The sequence below is a fragment of the Ixodes scapularis genome, unplaced genomic scaffold (assembly GCF_016920785.2).
Source record: "Ixodes scapularis isolate PalLabHiFi unplaced genomic scaffold, ASM1692078v2 PGA_scaffold4__175_contigs__length_147842914, whole genome shotgun sequence".
Classification (NCBI taxonomy): domain Eukaryota; kingdom Metazoa; phylum Arthropoda; class Arachnida; order Ixodida; family Ixodidae; genus Ixodes; species Ixodes scapularis.
The window spans coordinates 17,287,956-17,306,808 of NW_024609879.1; the positions used below are offsets into that span (position 1 = coordinate 17,287,956).

General features: G+C 43.5%; 1 protein-coding gene across 1 annotated transcript in view; it reads right to left on the bottom strand.

Annotated features, from left to right (window-relative positions):
• The window catches only part of LOC8038473 (arylsulfatase B-like), a 41,622-nt gene extending 25,254 nt beyond the window's left edge, over positions 1-16,368 (bottom strand). The window contains exons 1-6 of the mRNA XM_040221661.1: positions 16,266-16,368; positions 13,200-13,359; positions 12,411-12,523; positions 10,671-10,781; positions 7,085-7,234; positions 4,039-4,165 (exon numbers count right to left, since the gene is read on the bottom strand). Of these exons, the coding sequence (XP_040077595.1) occupies positions 4,039-4,165; positions 7,085-7,234; positions 10,671-10,781; positions 12,411-12,523; positions 13,200-13,359; positions 16,266-16,322 (718 nt within the window). The 5' untranslated portion in view covers positions 16,323-16,368. The remainder of the gene's footprint in view (positions 1-4,038; positions 4,166-7,084; positions 7,235-10,670; positions 10,782-12,410; positions 12,524-13,199; positions 13,360-16,265) is intronic.
• Between the last annotated feature and the right edge of the window lie 2,485 nt (positions 16,369-18,853).

The following is an 18,853-nucleotide window of genomic DNA, read 5'->3' on the forward strand; positions in this document are numbered from 1 at the left end:
AAACCTGATACTTATGCAGTTGCCTTGTCGTCACCGAGACGCATACCAGTTCCACTCCAGAAAGCAGTTGAAGAGCAGCTCGAAAAGATGGAGAACGGAGGTGTTATTTCCAGAGTTCGGGAACCAACGAGCTGGTGCTCACCTGTTGTTGGAGTTCCAAAGAAGAATGGTGATGTTCGCATCTTCGTTGATTACACATCACTTAATAAAAGTGTTCTGAGGGAGTACCACCCGATACCGAGTGTGGAACCTCTTCCAGCGACTCTTGGGCAGGCGAGAAAATTTCTCATCTCGATGCCTATTCAGGCTTCTACCAAATCAAGTTGCACCCAGAGTCGACGCTGCTTACGACTTTTATCACACCGTTTGGCCGGTACAAATTTAATTGACTACCATTTGGAATCTCCTGCGCGCCGGAGATCTTTCAGCGGATGATGCACCAAATTCTTGAAGGTTTGGAAGGAGTCACGTGCCTTATCGATGATATTTTGATATGGGCCGACACACGGAGGGAACACGACATTCGTCTCCGAAGAGTCCTCACAAGATTGCAAGAAAATGGGATCACCCTAAACGCACAGAAATGCGTGTTTGCTCAAGAACAAATTCAGTTCCTTGGACACGTCATTAATGACAGGGGTGTAAGCCCAGATAAAGAAAAAATATCAAGTATCTTAAACATGCCTCCTCCGATGAATACAACAGAGCTAAAGAGGTTCCTCGGTATGGTAAACTTTATTGCAAGATTTATACCAAACTTAGCAGATGTACTTCAACCCTTGCGAGAGTTGCTCCACAAAGATGTTGAATTTGTTTGAGAAACTCCTCAGCAGCAAGCGTTCGAGAGGGCAAAATCAAGCCTGACATCTCAACCAGTCTTGGCGCTCTACTCTCCAAAAAAAGCGACAATATTATCAGTAGACGCCTCCAGCTATGGTATAGGAGCAGTGCTCATGCAGCATCTGAAAGATGAAACTCTCCGACCAGTTGCCTACGTTTCAATATCATTATCTGAAACGGAAAGAGGGTATTCTCAGATAGAAAAGGAAGCGTATGCAATCACCTGGGCCTGCGAAAAGCTGAAGGACTATTTTGTAGGACTAACCTTTTACATTGAGACTAATCATAAGCCTCTCATACCACTGTTTACCAGAAAGCCTGTGGACGATCTTACACCCAGACTTCAGCGAATGCGTCTCCGGATGATGAGGTACGACTTCACAATAGAACATGTTCCGGGAAAAGACCTCACAGTCGCAGACACCCTATCGAGACAACCTCTCAAGAGTGAAGACGGCCTGTGCATAGCAGAAGAGGTAACAGAATTCGAGCACGCTCTCATTCCTCACGTACCGGCTTCAGATGTCTGTTGGGAACAACTGTCGGCAGCTCAAGACAATGACCCGACCATGCGCATTTTAAAAAAGTACATTACGGATGGGTGGCCCACAAGTAATTTAAAAACAACTCAGGACTGCCGTCAATACTGGCAGTTTAAAGACGAACTGACATTGTATGACGGCATTATAATGAGAAACTCGCGATACCTTGTACCCCTCTCAATGAGACCTTCAGTACTGCAGTTTCTACACGATGGACACGAGGGCGTTTTCAAGTGCGCAAGAAGAGCCAAAGAGTCGTGTTGGTGGCCTGGCATCACTACAGACATTACAGAAATGGTTGAAAGGTGTGCCAGCTGTCTGCACCAGAGGCAGCACAGAAGTCAACCACTGATCCCAACTCCGCTTCCAGAACGCCCTTGGCAAAAGCTGGCCATGGACATCCTCTACGTGGAAGGCAAGAACTATCTCCTTATCACTGATTATTATTCTAGATACTTCGAAGTAGCTCTCCTCGAAGACCAATTACCGGAAACAACCATTCTAAAAGCAAAGTCTTTTTTCGCTAGACACGGGATACCTGAGACGGTCATTACAGACAATGGCCCCCAATTTCGATCGGCATTCATGTCATTTAGCAAAGAATGGGGCTTCCGACACGTCACGTCAAGCCCAACGTATCCTCAAAGTAACGGCGCAGCAGAGGTGGTCGTGAAGGTAGCAAAAATGAAGTTTAAGAAGTCAAGTGACCCTTATAGAGCGCTTCTTGCATATCGTGCTACACCATTATCTTGTGGATTCAGTCCCGCAGAGCTCTTGTTCAGCAGAAAGATTCGAACGCAGGTGCCGGTCCTACTACATCTGCTCAGCCCGAAAACACCTGACCTCTCCCTGTTGAAAGAGAGCGAGAGACAAGCAAAAAACAAGCGAGCGTCTGGCTTCAACAGGCATCATGGAGTTAGGAACCTGCCAGAGCTTCAGTCATCACAGCAAGTCTGGATCAGAGACCTGAATAAAGGGGGGACAGTACTCAAGAAAGCCGATTCGCCGCGCTCATATTGGGTATCCACAAAGGATGGCACTGTCCGGCGAAACCCGAAGTTTCTTGTTATTGATCGAAGCAAAAACAAGGAGGACGATGAGACGTCGTACGATGATTTCCCAGGTACAAGTATATACAACGGCCACCAGGACGATGAACCACTCAGTGTTGACGATGAACCACCCAGTGTTGACGTAGAGCCACAACGTGGGTACACTACACGAGCGCGAAGATTGGTCAAGCCACCAAGTCGTTTTGGACAATAAGGAAAAGGGGAGATGTTCGATAGCCGGGGTTGGAAGACGACGAAGCGCATAGAGAGCGGGAGCTCGGCCTCTCGTGCGGGTCTTCGGGCGGATTCAAAACGTATCACTTCATAGCTGAATAAACCCACCTATACTTCAAAGCAGTAGTGACTGCATATCATTCATGATTTGCCTTTGCTGCAGTCTTTTACTTAGTTTAAGGTTGTAATACCTTGCTCTTTTTTTATCACGAATTAAGAATTTTTCCACTACGGGACCTGAGGCGAGGGTATACAAAATGTTCTATAGAAACTCCCTGGTATAATGACTGACAGCTAAGGAATGAAAGCCGTGACTTACTCTGGTCAATCTTCTTGTTTGGTGATTCGTTAGTTAGCATTGAGTACCACGTGGGTGCCCACGACATGCGTTTCTTGAACTGTAAATAGGGAGTTTTAGTAGACCGCGTTGATGCCTCCGATAACAAAATCTGATAACAATACGCTGCCTGCGCAAAGGCGTCGGCAGTGTCAGGGTTATTGGAGGTCTCAGAACGATCTACTAAAACTCCCTGGTGACAAGGGTGACGCGTGAAGCGCCACAGGTTTGATTAAGCGCTACAGCATTCTTAGGACCATTAAGCCGTAAGATCGCCTGAGGCCGTTCCTCACGGCTTGCTAGCTAAATTTAGTGGCAAAATTGATTTTCAGTATCATCTTACGGCAGTTTAAGTTATCCGCTAGAATTAGCAGGGAAGACATTTGGTGTGAAGTTATTTACAATTTTAGTAAAGAAAACATTTGCTCAAACAAGGTTCTACGCTAATGTGGCATGAAATCGCCGAGCTCGATGGACGTCTGAAGAGGCGGTTATGAAACGAAACGATACGAGAGTACATTTTCTTAGGTATAGCAGCCATAGAAAAAGTGTAGTTTGTTTTCCTAACATAGGCATTGTATTCTGCGTTTTACATAAAGCTGAATGCCCTTTAGAACCACGCCACCTGCACAATTGTTTCTAAGAAGCGTTTTAATAAGACTACTAAACGACATTCCAACACGTTCGGATATATATGTTTAGAAATAAAATCATGTAAGAAATTCGATTTGGTGGAACCTCATCTGTACCTGTATGCAGGAGGTTGCCAGAGAGAAATCTATGCCGCGCTGATGATTTTGCAGCAGGTAGGCCAGTTGGTACTGGCGCCATTTTAACCCATGCATTATCGCGACTAGGTCAAGTGCCATCCGTTATACTCAATGGTTTCAGTATAAAGTACTACTTTTTAAGTGTGAGCATTTGTTTGATTCGCGTACCCCTTGACTTACTCCTCGCTCCCCCCTTTGATGTATTTGTAGTTGGCGAATGCAATAAATCATTATGCGTAGAGAGATAATTTTGACTGGCTTACCCGCAAAAATACGGCGCCGCAAGTCCTTAATGTAACGAAATTTCTTCACGTAGGATGACGGCGCTTCCAGGGGATGGTAGGCGTTCCCCACGTGCACCGCTTGATGGGCGAGATAGAGCAGGAGCGGCTGCGTGTAAGCAGGGACAGTTAACGGATGAATAAAATCTATCACTTGGAATCACGAATCAGTTATAAGCATACTTGACGTAAAATTGCCATCTTGCCAACAAAATAGCTTCTTCTCCTCAATAAAAAACGGCAATTTAATGCGCTCGCGAATGTTAAAAAAATTGAGTTTTCTGGTTGTGAATGATCGATTAATTTGATGGTTAAAAGCATGAAGGAACACATTTGCAAAGCAGTTTTTACAAGATGGAGAAATCTGCGGACGGTTGTGCGGGACGTCGGCAATCCGTGCAACTCCCTCAGCTTCGTCGGTCACGAGGAAGATGCGCTAATGGGATGGATATCAGCCTGAGTGATAGAACGTAGCGGTTTCCTCTCTTGAGTCTTGACACTACCGAGCATATTCAGCAGTGTCCACTCTTGAAGCCAAAGCTTATAACGAGAAAATGCTGTTAAAGAGAAACTGATCCGTCTCCAGATCGGGGACTGTTTGCAACGCCCAATAATCCCCACTGTTCTTTCGACCGCATATATACAGCAACATAGTAACATATTTGTGACGTGATGAGCGATCCGCAAAGAAATTCGACGGATTTTCACTCGGGTCAATGCCGCTCAATACTCTTAAAAAAGGATGTCGCATCTCCCCCAGGCAATGCATTTCCTGTGGCACCTTTTTGGTTCTTATTTTCAGTTACTGAAATATTGGCATGAGAGTGATTGCGCTAGAAACAGAAAAACCACTGAGCAGTTATGCAAAGGTGCAATTTTCCATTTCGGACTCCTCATTTCTCGACAAGGTCATTGATTAAAAAAAAAAAAATCTCAGCATTCATGAATAATTGCAAAAAAAAAAGCATGGATGAACCTTTTACTAGCGTGTTGCATTAATTTATTTAGTTGAAAGTTGATATCTGCTAATCTAAGTCATCTGGGAAGTTTGTTTATGAAAGGAATTGAAGAAGTTCGCGCTTTGGAGAAGTTAAAGATTTGTCCGCAGAAGACTTTTTTTTACCTTAGACAGTAGCGCCATCCCGTGAATGTACTTCCTACGCTCTCCTGGTTTCCTCCTTTATTGTCAACTCAAAATAAACAAGCAAACAAACGACCAGTAACCATTAGTCCACCACGACGCATTCACTGCGTGCTCCGGTGTGGTTAACTTATATTCAAGTCTTATGATGAGCGTTTTATGCTGATTTGCTTGTCGGTGTCATTCAAATAGAGTGAAATTGATGTGCTCTCAGAAATCCTAAAAGTAATTTTAAAAAAAAACCTAGCAAATTGTTTTTATCTGAGATGAACCTCAAGTTTTTGAAGCTTTGTGGTGTAAGGGTGGAACGATGGCATATATAGTTCCAGAAACAGAGATTAGGGAGTAGTCACCAATTAAATGCTAATGGCGATTTGAATAGATAAATTAAATATATAGTAGTTTCTAGTTGAAATGAAATGAACGATAGAATGACAGATAAAAAAGTTCGATAAGCTTGATGTACTATAATATAAAAGAGCTCATATTTGTCCCAAATTCTTTAAAACCTTATTCAGAGCGATATTAAGAGATAATTGTGACAAAATAAGCTACATATTCACGATACTCAGCAGAACGGGGGGAGGTTAATCTCCCTAGTGAAAAAAGTCATTTGTATGAGAAATTTCTTTTGTCCAATAAACACATATCAATCATACAATATATATAAAACATATAAGAACCATATAACAACCATATACGAACTATATAAGACCTATATAAGATATATAAGAGCCATATAGAAACTTATAAGAAACTTCTCACAAGTCTCTTATATGGCGCTTGTATGTTCTCATATATCTCACTAAGATCTTATATAGTTCTTATATGGTTTTTATGTGCTCCTTGTATGTTCTTATATATCTTGTATGATTCATATGTTTTTATTGTACACAAAAATTTCTCATACAAATGAGAATTTTCAATAGGGCTGTTCAACAAACTGGTGTTTTACACCGTTTCACTTTAAAGGGAAGCTGAAGCACTTTTCAAGAAATATGAGTTAGGAGCGGATTTTATAGCTTTTTGTCCCCTGCATCCAGTTATCGCACTTATCTTGCGTAGAAGTAAACTTAAACCGAATTTATTTTCAAAAATACGTGCGGCGATTGCCGTCGGGCATGCGGCGATCCTTTTTGCAGTCTGCTATGTGTACAGAAAGTCGGGACGTCCTTGACGGCGTCCCCGAGCCAGCTCAGTGGCGAGCAAGGGTGATCTTACACCGCTGATGACGTCACTACAGTGGCTTAAAGGGGGTAGTGTAGTTACCGCGTAGCCTCCTCGACGCATCGGGAACGTCCACTCCTGGGAAGACGGTGTAGGTGACGGTTCGTTCTGCAGCTCCGTTAGGGTGCCTACATCCGCCGGCAGATAGAGGCACCCTAGCACGTTTCATAACTAATATAAATCCCCCCAAAACAATTATTTGTTTCCAGTGAACTTCCAAAGACTTGGTTTGTGTTCGTAGGTAAATAAAAATGTAAAACTAGCAGACGACAGTGTAGTCAACAGCTGCAAATCGGCCGGAGCTGGCCGGAGCCAAGCTGGCCAAGCGGCCAAGCCGGAGCCATAGCCGGAACGACGGTGCTGCAAGCGCCAGCGCCACCCGCGGCCGTCTTCCAACGCTGTGCCGCTTCTCCGGTTTCGTTCGTTACACTACCGCTTTAAGCCACTGTAACGTCACTTTTGCAAGTTTCTTTTTTTTTTTTTTTCTATGATCTTGCGCTTTTCTGCCCTCGGGGCGCCGCAACGGGCGGGTGTACGTGGAAATTTGAATCGGCTGTTGCGATGCTCCTACTAGCCGAAAGATCGGATTTTATTTTCTCTATCAAAGCGGGAACATAAAACCGAGCAATTTCTACAGTTAGAGAAATAGACTTATTTTACCTTGGATGCATTGTGGGCATTTATAATACTGACGGCCTTATCCGTGAAGAGGTTCGTGGAATACTGGCCAGCACTGTTGCTTGCCACGCGGAGATCTTCTCTGAAGTCCAGTCCCCAAGTAGAAAAAACTTTTCCGTTTAAAGTATACTTCTGCAAACACAATAAGAAACGTAATTCTATAGTAACAAATATACGGTCGCTGCCGGCAATATCAAATGCACAAAGAGGGCGACAAATGTAGCTTATATTCGCACTTTCAAAGTTGCCTATACTGTATAGCATATATTCTAAGCCTTGCTGTAAAATCAACCGGGAAAATCGGCGCCGGCGTGTGTAAATATCAATGTTTTTACACGATGGGCATTTTATTAATGAATTTTAGCTTGCAAAATTGCAAAACGTAGCCCCCCCCCCCCCCCCCCCTTCCCGTGAAAAATACAGACCAACAATCCTGTAAGGGTTCAGGTCGGACTTCGACGCAGCCGACCGAGCTAGCGGTGGTTGTGCGCAATACATTTGTAGGGAATCCATCGTACTATGCAAATGTCCAATGGCCTTAGCGCCGAGAGGTTTTGCGTAGTAGGAACTACCGGACGCGCGGCCTCGGGGATTTCGTCTTTTGAATCGGGAGGGCCGGGTGGCTGCCGTCATTTTTCGTCGTAAACAGTCCTCAAGGCAGCTGAGTAAGCTGTTTCTGTCTCCTTGAACAATCCAGTATCTCGGTGAATCGGCGGCACAATTCTTCGTTGGCACAGCGCGAAAGAGCGACAGTCTGGGCAGCGCGATGCGCTTGCGTTCTCTCGGACATGTGCTGGCCCCGCCTACCCCCCCCCCCCCCTCCCCCCCGAAAGGGGCGGGTTAGGTGCTGTAGGCGCACTGTCTAATGCAAATAAGCGGAGTAGAACGTATTCTGTTATAGCCCCTTTGCAGGGAAACAAACGGAGGACAAGCTTCTCCTCAAAAGGCCCCACACTCTTTTCATTTTAGCGGAGTGATCGCCGGAGAGGAAGCAAGCAGAGAGAAGGATCAACCCATCAATTATGGCGTGCTGAGAGCTTTGTGGGAGGGGCTTGTGCTGTTCCTCTTAGACTGAATAGGCAATTGTAAAGTATTTGAATCCACCGGTGTCACTTTTTCGGATAGGCGCAGCGAGCGGACGATGCACTCAGTTGAAGGCAGACGACCTGGTGGCCTGCTCGCTGCGCCATTACTTCGTTAGCTATACGCAAGTTCCATTGACATTCTAAAAAAGGGGTGTCCTTTGTCCCCAAAAATTCAGCTCAATGTAGAGCGCACTGGCGTAAAACTGACTGCCCTAACTCGTACGAGGGACTTGATTACCGTGTGATATAATTTACTAAACAGCTAAAGTAGGTATCAAATAATACAAAAAGACAACAATGAAATTTTAAGGTAAAACAGATAAAAAAATATTGGTTTTTTTTCTGTAGTCAGTCACACGTACATATTAGTTTTTTTTACTAAGTTGTACCACACGGCTATTAGACCGCTTGTGAAAGTTCGTACCGTCGGTTGGACGTCAGTGCGCTGTACGTCGAACTGAAGCTTTGGGGTGTATAGGGAGTATTCACTGGACGCCATATTTGTGGGTGCTGTTTAGAGCGCATGCTCCGGACGAGCTCATACCAATAGGCTGCTAAGACCGCCACTCTTGATGGTGCGGAATGCGCGCTGTAAAAGCACTGTGGAAGCTCGGCATAAGCACGCGCTCAGCATTCGCGCACGCAGCTATGGCCACCAGTGAATACTCATAAGGCCGGTTCTTACATGCAGCGAAGTGCTGATGCCGCGCTACTCACGTGCCTTCAGCTACTTATCGTCTGCCATGAGTAGCAGTCTTGACGGTGCGATACAATGCTATACTGCGTTTCACCTTATGTTGTACCGCAGCGAAGGCTAGAAGCGCGAGCTGATAGCGTTGGCAGCTGCCCTTAATGCACGAGAGCTTGTGCCACAAAGCAAGGAGCTCGCGCTTGCAGCCTTTCCTGCGGTACATCATCAGGTAAAATAGGGTATAGTGAACGCTCCCGTGAGCACGCGCTCAGCGCGAGGACAGCGCGATGCTTGTAGCGCTCCACTGCATGTGTGAACACGCCTTTATGTGGAACAAGAGAGAGACTACTGGCGGCGATATATTTTGGTGGCGTCCTCCTATGGTTCCCTCTCGTGACGTCATTATACCTTGCGAGCATCAAGTTTGATAGTGTTTGCTATTAGCATGGTGGAAGCTTCAAATTATTGCGTTCTCAAAGAAACACGGCCAACACTGCCAAAAATAAAGTTCTTTCATTCCTCTCATTTCTGCCAATGAGAAATCCTTTACTGACGTCCTAGACACTATTCGCCCCATCATGGTGTCGCGTTTTCTACCGGGATGAACTGAAGACTTACAGCCGCACGCCAGGATGGACGTTTTCATGTTCATATTTTGGGCCCCGATTAGCTCGGGGCCCAAAACCGCCCCGAGTTTATTCCAATAATCCAATATATACAGAGGTCCGGCCACATGATAATAGATGAGCACCGTACACTTTCCGCAAGTCATATCGAGGGGTGACAGATGTCCGGTCACATGATAATAGATGAGCACGGTATACTTTCCGCAAGTCATATCGAGGTGCGACAGTGTCGCGCTATACACGGAAGACCGATAGCACTACACATGGCACGAAAACCACAGCGACAATTTCGATCGCGCACCTCGCCAATACCCTTTTTTCCAAGTTTGCAATACGCGTTTAGTGACTTTTTAAGAGCGTGTGCAAAACGATGTCGGTCTTTTTCTGTCCAAGTGGAACTGCCCGGCATCCACCGACGTGGAGGCTGCAAAAGTCATAGTCACCCGGTCGTGCCCCGAGCTTCTCATACCATCCGCCGTGGACGCGGATATCAAAGTAGACGAGGACATCGAAGTGGACACCGTGTGAACACTATCCGCCTCTTCGCCCCTTATGATCTACGCCGATCCTGATCTACGGGTAATCATCAACGGTGCCAGGAGATGCGCGCTCCATAAATGTCGGCAGTGACAAAGAGAGAAGAAAGAAAAGAACGCCAAGGACGTGTTTTTGACAAAAATGGTGTCAAGACAAGAATGCCCTTTAAGGGACTCGCTGGCACGAACCGTACGTACGTCGCATCTGAGCAAGATAGGCCGTCGGCCCATCTTCATCACGTGGCAGCGCCGCAGAGCAATGTCGCGTAACTCATCAATGTTTTGGAGAGCGACGAAGTCTACACCGGTCATCTTTCCTCCAGGAGGAGGAGGGACGTATGGCTGAAGAAAATAAAGAGTATCCGGCGGCACGGAAGACTGTCCCGCTCTCGGGAGAGCACGACGAGCTGTCCCAAGCGACATCGTTTCTGCCCACGCTCTACACTTTTTACCTGCACAGTTCACAGAATCGCAACAGAAGCTCTTAGGTAAAGGCCGCTTCATGGATCCTCGCGGAGCGGCATATTTCTGTTTGGCCTCTGTGCGTGAGAGGAAAAGCATGCGAACCATTGACGTATGAGGTGTAACTAGCACCCCTGAACATTTACGCGAACTCAGAACCTGACGTACCTCGTGCGAGCAGTGGTCAAAGTATCCTGCATGTGAGGTCCAAAATCCGAAGTGATGATCAAATCCTCTCATCAGTGGCGTATATTCCTTGCGGAAATAACCGAGGTGCCACTGCAAGAGCAATGAAATTGATACATAGCACACGCACCAAAAAAAGTACCGATTTTTTGTTGTTTTTTTTACAGCAGAAAGTATCTACGCATCGCCTAGCTCTGTCTTTGCCACAATATAGCGCTTGAGATCCGGATTAGATGCGATATTTGCAGAAGGAATCGTTATTTGATTCAAAAGCTATGAACGATTTTCGTAAATAGTTCATGGGAAAGTGGTGGCAGACGATGCCTAAAATTACATGGGGATCAATGGTGCAAACTTGCAGAAACGGGTCACATTTTCCCCCTTCAAAGTTTTAAAAATTCACACAACTTGAGAATAACATAAACTTTAGTTCTGAAGGTTTGTAATTTGGTCCTAACCGCTAGCGCTACATTTTTGCGGAAATCGAGCACTCGGCGGTACAAGGTTTTATCCTGTGTTTAAAAAAAAGTTACTGTAAATATTTTACGGACACGCTGTACATAGTATTTAAAGTTAATTTATTCATAGTTACAAAAAATAAATAAAATAAGGTTGACCATTAGAGAACTACCATCTCCGCAGCGTGTTTATCGAGCTCGGTGGAGATTAAATTTGGAATTACCATCATGATAAGTTCACGAATTCACCAAAATTTGGTACTTAACACTGTAGGTATTGGTGTTTATTTGTTATGTTGTAACTGTAGTTTTGAAAGGTGTGTTTGCTAGAAAACAAACCAATTAATGCTGTTTGCGAAAGGTCAACAAAAATCATCGGCTACGGCGCTAATCAGATACAACGTCATGGCCACTCATCACGTGCCATGATGAGTTTACATGGCCAATCGTAACGTGCCTTTCATGGTAACCCTTAATGTGTCATGTGCAGTCATCACGAGTCATCAGTGGCTTGCGACGCATCATTATGGGCAGGGCTAGGAACGGTTCCTATATAGGTGACAAGACGCAAAATATTGTTCGTAAAAATATATCAAAGCCTGCTGCCTTTTCGCAAATCGTATATATTGGCTTAGCGTTAAATACTAACTGGCAACAAAACTGAAGATACATAACCCAAAAACTTATGAATGAAAAATTTAAATAGCGAATAACTTTATTAAACGGATCGTGACACTTATCTCCCCCCCCCCCCCCCCCCCCGCCCCGTAATGTACGCCGGACGCAATACACGCGCAACGACATCAGTATCACTTTAAAGAGACCGCCCCCTTAAAGATATGTTCAAGTAAAAATCTGATGTGCGCAATAATATCCATAAAAGCATATTTTATTGTGAGAGCTATGTGACAACGCACAATTCCATGTAAAAGCGGTATTAGGCGAGCAAGCCTATGCAGACACGACTGGCATGTTTAATTCCTTTATTGCAAAAAGTTAACATATGCACATGATAGTTGAAATCTGATCCTGAAGGGTAAGAGAGCGACTGATATAGGCCCATTTTACGGCCGTTGCGAACTTGAAGGACAAGGGGGAAGGGGGGGGGGGGGGGGGGGGGGGGTAAGGAACCAACGGGTCGCCGGAGAAACCAAAACCGAGTAGGAAAGACACATCGAACTTTCTAAAATTTTTCTCTAAAATTATGTACTATTCCTCCGGGAGGTATTACAGTACTTCTGTACCAAGTGATAATTTAACCCACCTTGCCGATCGCGTAAGTGGAATAACCAAGATCATTAAAATGCTCAGGGAGGATCTTGAACTTGAGTGGGAGTCCCCATGGCTCTGAATTTCCAATGTCATCGTTTTGCATACCTGCAAACATGTATTGATTTATTTGGGTCGTGCATCCCGGCGCTTGTTGCGTAAATGATCTGTTATTTGAAGCTGTTGTTTTAGGCACTTTTTTTATACAGATGGAGGTCCTCTTACATGACCGGTTACGTGTAAGGGGCCTATGCAAATTATAAACATAACATAGTGGGAGCTAAGACTGAACAATATACCCATCGAAACTCAAACGTACACTGCGCCAGACCGTTATCATGGGCGTAAAAAATACCGTTTTTAAAATTTTATTCAAGGTATTTACGGTCCTCAAAGATTATTTGTAAGGTATTACTGTCCTCAATAAAGGCTTTCCGCCACACTAGTAGTTTCTTACCTGCTGTTCCACGTTAGACAAAGAACAGAAAAATGGCGAACGCCTGTTCGAACGAACCGGGTCGAGCTGTGTACGGCGTAGCATATGTGCCTATGCACCAGCGTAAAATGTATCCGTCAAACTAAAACATTCATGTAACTATAGTTTATATACGGCTTCTCTCGGTACACAATGAATTGAACGCTACTGTTAAACCAAGTTTGAAGGTTTTTATAATTAAAAAAAATTAAAACAGTACTAAAGGTCTAGGACTTCTCCTGAATGTAACTTAGCTAATGCCAAGTAGAATGCAAGTTTATAAAAGGGCTGCCCGAAAAAGACACAGACCCGTGTGAATCGGATAGAGCCCCGTCATGAGAGCGCTCCGGGTAGCAGCCCCTGACGACTGGACGTAGTAGTGGTGCAGCGCCAGACCATCGCCGGCAAGGGTGTCGATGTTAGGGGTCGGGATCTGCCTAGAGCCGTGGAAGCTGACGTCACCCCAGCCCTGTGGTGTGGACAGGCAAGTTGTACAAAGATTATCTCGGCTTCTTTAAATAGTGATGGCCATATAAATACGCCTCCTGGAACAGAGTCAGTCTTTCTGTGTTGCATGTCATGGAAAATAGTAAACTACTATACTCTGTTTCACCTTATAATGTACCGCAGGAAAGGCTACAAGCGCGAGCTCCTTGCTCAGGGCACATCTCGGCGGCACAAGCTCTCGTGCGTCAATAGTAGCTCCCTAGCGGTATGAGCCCGCGCTTCTAGCCTTGTCTGCGGTACAACATAAGGTGAAACGAAGTATACCATCAAGCAGTCAGCCTCTGTACAGGCACTAGAATATTTTAACGAAAGCCTAAAAAAACTGAGAAATGCAGAAAAATATTTAGGCAGTCAGTGTTTGGAACGTATCTTGGAAGCTAGACCTGCCACTCTGTCTTTAAATCCAGGACCTGCCTCCCCCTGTTTTCTTATGTCCTTACCCCGCAAGTGCATGGGGCGCTCAACCATTTATGCGTCTGCGTCTTTCTGCTAGCATCCACGTTCCAAACGTAGCTCTGTCTATTCACTCACCCTTAGTCAAAGTAAATTAAAGTACGACGCACACTATGACCATCCACCAACTGCGGTCTATTGGCGACTCCAGCGAAATAGTCAGCGCAAACGACTAGAACAGAAAGCTGTGGAGGTAGGTTGGCTCTCCAATCTTCCCCATTAGAATCAGGTATGTGTTCATGATTTTCATCGCGGGTTTACCGCGTAGAGGGCAGTGACAGAACGTGGTGACTGACAATACCCATGTCCCCCAAATTTGAGTAAATTATGATAGTTACAAAATATTATCAATTCTACGAGGCAAATAAATGAAGGAAGGGAAAGGAAACAACACATGCATTTATGAATAAACATACTTAAATAATTTTCAGGAGATACTTGTCGTGTTATGATTGAAGAAAAAAACAACAGCATAACTAAAATATAATCATGTCTTATACCTCTGAGATGTGAACAAAATCGACAACAGATCAGGCTACAATAGAAACGTATTCCTTTGGTATTGGATATATATATAGTGATTATGTTCCTGGTGCAATCAAATATTCTCATTCAAAATGCGATTTCACTAAAAGCCAGGACCCTTCTGGAATTATGTTTAAAAGTATAATATTTTACTAAATTAATGTGAAAATTTAGCCCGTTAGATTTTTGTTTTTTAAAACAGTTAACGCTCCTCGGGTATAAAATGTTATTTTCGGTGTCATCCTTCGCTTTGGGCTTTCGATCGGGAGGGCACTCAGGCTATCTGTTGGTGTGGTGTAGAGTACATTTTGATATATCTATTATGAAGTATGAAGGACTATATTCAATTCACCTTAGGCATGATGAAGTGTGGCTGTGTACTAAAGTTCGGGTGTCCCTTTTATTATTTTCACATATTCGTGAGACCTTCTGCAAAACTATACGCTTCATATATTTAAAAGTTGTCGCAATTTTGCAGATCAAAGTACGTCAACTTACTTTAAAATAAAGCAACAAAAAAATTGGATGTGTGTTTAAATCAGGTAGGTGTCAAATTTTGTATAATAAAAAGGCTTGTTGTTACTCGCGACAAATCAGCATTAAGCTTGTTGATATAAGAGCTTCATGAAAAGCTCTTATGGGAAACGATATGGGAAACGATACACCCAACAATGTTTTCTTTTGTCACTTGCTCCAACGATATGCCTTCGAATACTATGTTAATTTCACTCTAGCGCTCTGTACTTAAATGTTTAAGATTATATACCTAGTTTTACTTGTACTTAATACGAGTCAGTTACAACGCGTTCTCTAATTTCCAACGATATTCATTAGCCAACGTTTCCATGTACTTTTTTTATAAAGCAAGAAAAGAATATATTTGTGTGGTCTGCGTACATATCAATTCAGGGGAACCTGGCATTGAATTGTTATCAGTAAAGTGCCCGAGGAACAATAGATGCCCTGAAATAGAGCCTTGAGGAACGCCGTGTAGTATAATTCCAGTTTATTATGTGAATCATCATTTATAGGTACATACTGATAGCGATCAGTGAGATAGGTTTTTATTAGGCTTAGCGCCACCTCTTGTACACCATAGATTTGAAGCCTTTTCATTATTATATTGTGTTGCACATTATCAAACTCTTTTTTAGTTCCAAAAATAATCTAAGAGAAAAATTTGACTTTAATTCTTCCAACGATTTTATTGTTAGATCCCACAACCCCTGGCAGGACAAATAAGAAGTCGTGAAAGTTCCAAAACATATGGTGAAAATCGCCAATAGACTAGGTACTTGTAAAAAATAAAAGTCGCATTTTTTGGTGAGCGCAAAAGAAAGCTGCATATCTAAGAGAGCAGGAACTCCATGATAATGTGGATCTAGCGGTGCTAATATTACGCGCTACCTTGTGAATATAAAGTTACTTGAGTCAAAAAAGAAAGGAGAAAAAGAAATGTTCTTTATGAATTATGGTCCACCTAAACCTAACATATAAACCAACTGATATTGTTGGCGCCTGTAGCCTCTGAGTATTATTGCTCATCAGAAAAAGAAAAACGTACTTCTTTAGTTGGTAGGAATGCCACCTGCGTCCGTTATATTATTTATGGTATTCGCGATGACATTTGCTTTCTTTTGGCAGGTAGACATTGGCTCATAAAGAAATTTGTGTTTCCTTTTTTATATTTTGATTCGCGCAATGTCAGGTTGTCGAACTTTCGCGCGCTATCACGATCGCTAGAGTCGCGTTGTCACAAAATCAGTGTTCTGCAATGTGTAGTTTATTCGAGCGGGTCAAAAAAACACGGTTCCATTTTCTCACAAACACCCGAAACACCAGCATGAACTCGAAATTGAAAGATGAGCAATACAGCGTTTCGCTTCTTACCAGGTCGTCTGCCACAATAACAACAATATGGGGTCTTCGCGATGCTTGCGCAGTCATCTCGAAAAGAGTCACACTGAGAAGGGCTATTGCGGGGAGACGTAGGGTTCGCTTTTCCCTGCGTGGAATAAACGCAGTGTTTTGTGAAGTTTGTGCTATGAGGCCTTCTCGAAGACTATAAGCGATATTCAGTCTCCCGAAGCGTTCTGACCACGATACGTATTTATAATAATAATAATAATAATAATGACTTTATTTTCAGTGCCCAAAAACAACCACAGCGGTCTTCACTTTGGTGCACCTGTTCAATCCTAGAAACACGTTGGTATATTACCATCACCCAAAAACAAATAAACAAACAAAATGTTATCAGTAAATTACAAGGTTATTCAACTGATGGCGGTACAATGAAATGGATGTACAGAAATCGAGGTGCTTAGGAGCAATGCTGTTGTATAATGTCTGAATCCGAGAAAGCGGTGAAGTACAACAAGGTGAACGTACATCAAAGCATACAGGATGTCTAGTATGGCGTAAGTTAACATGAAAATTAACTTTGCTGAGCATTGATGGCGAATCAATTACACTATTCACAACCTTATGCAAAAATACAAAATCATGAATCGTTCGCCTTTCAGACAAGAGTGTAAGCGAAAATGACCTAAGTATGTATTCATAGTCATAATAACAGCGCCTTTCAAAGTACCTATCGTAAACAATAAAAATAAAAATTTCAATAAAATAATAAATTTTATTAATAATAAATAATAAATAACAAATAATAAAAATTTCAATAAAAGAAGCGTACAAAACAACAACAACAACAACAAATTGCCACGAGTTAAAAAAAACAACAAAACATTGCTACCATACAACACGTTTTCATGCAAAAATAGAGCACATTGATATGTAGCTCTCTTTTCTTCCGGGTGGATCGAAAAGGGCGACCAAAAGCTTTCAATACCTGGTTTCACCGTAAGTCCAGATGCAGCAGACGCTATGACCTCATGGGACCAATGAAACACCTCAAAAGTGGAATTTAGTGGGCCTTTCGTATACATGATTGGTTCTACGATAAGAGAACACGTACAGAAGCATTACGACTACCATAATGGTGCGTTTTGACGCTGTCTGATTGGTTCCATCAGCTCGAACCGTCCACCTTAAATGAAAGGAAGTAGAAGCCAGTTTGCTGTTTACAAACGTGAACTGTCTCCTGACTCCCAAGTAACTTGCGGTCGCTCCGTCTTCGCAAGCCTGTCCAGCTTGCTTATGTTACCAGCGCTAGACAGCATTAATGCTACACGTGCATCAAAGTTGGAGATCTAACGATGACCCTCGGCTGGACAATTTAACGTCTTGAAGGCGGCAGGTTGGTTTACATGAATATTCGGTTGTTTTTTTTACAGATTTGCTGCTTCTTTGTTTGTTTGGCGTTTAACTGGCGAATTGGTGGTTAAGCGTTTCATCGACATTTGTTGCGGCGGAGTTAAGGTGGGCTTTGTTCATTATTTTTATAAACCGGAAGTTCTCTGGGACGTCAACAACAGGAGCCTCGCCTGGGCCGGTTTGCTCATCTTGCGGCTGCGGACGCGGCCGAGGCCAGGAGGGATTTTTGCGTCACGTGACCAGCTCCATGGGGACAAGGAAGTACCTAGCGTCCCTGCCTAATGGCGGAGAGATCCGCATCGCTTCAAGCACAAAAGCCTAATTTCGCTCGCAGAAACTGATTGGAGGGACTTTCAACTGGAATCTAATTGACCGCCCTTTTATACTGTAGGAGCGGCAGGTAAAGTTACGGCCAGGGAGGGCAAATAGGAGCCAAAATAAAGAAAAAACCACACGAGATAAAAGCGGTAGCAGTATTTTATATACCTCCGCCGACGCCGCGCCTCGCTCCTTTTGTTGTGGTCGAGAGGTTAAAGCGCCGGTACTTGTCGTCGTGGCGTGAAAGTTCCGGGTTCAAATCGCGCTAGAGACTTCTTTTTTTTTTTTGTATTTTGCGCGTGTCTTGCTTTTGAACTGTGATCTTTTTTTTGGAAATCATCCACTTGCACTACTGCGCCTTACACGCTTTTACTGTTAGTCCCACCTGTTCAATCGAAACACCGGGAAGAAAAAAAAGATCAACGCAAGTTAACGCGCTAATACCATCATTTCATAATGTTCATCAAAAGGAAACCAAGCTAACAGCATCAGTATGGCTTTCACACAAGCGGAGCCGAAACAAGCATCCTTTCCTTAGCGTTTACAATTTTATCTGTTTTCAAATAACGCTCTTGCTACGATTCCTTTCAATAACAAGAGACGCCTATTTAGGACTAATAAAAGCTGCAGTTGTAGCAATTAAAAATAAATAAATAAAACAAGCAAAAAAAAAAACGACTAGCAGCTGTGGATACATTGATTGAGCGAAATCCTACAGGCAAGGCAGCAGGTCAAACGTCTGAGAAAGTAGTAGAACTGAACTAAAAGAGATCAGACTTTTACTTGCAGGGAATGAGATAAAAAGTATATTTATACTCTTTACATTTTGTTGTGGCAATCGTTTTGCAAAAATGCAAAAATGAATCAGGCATCGACCATCGCAA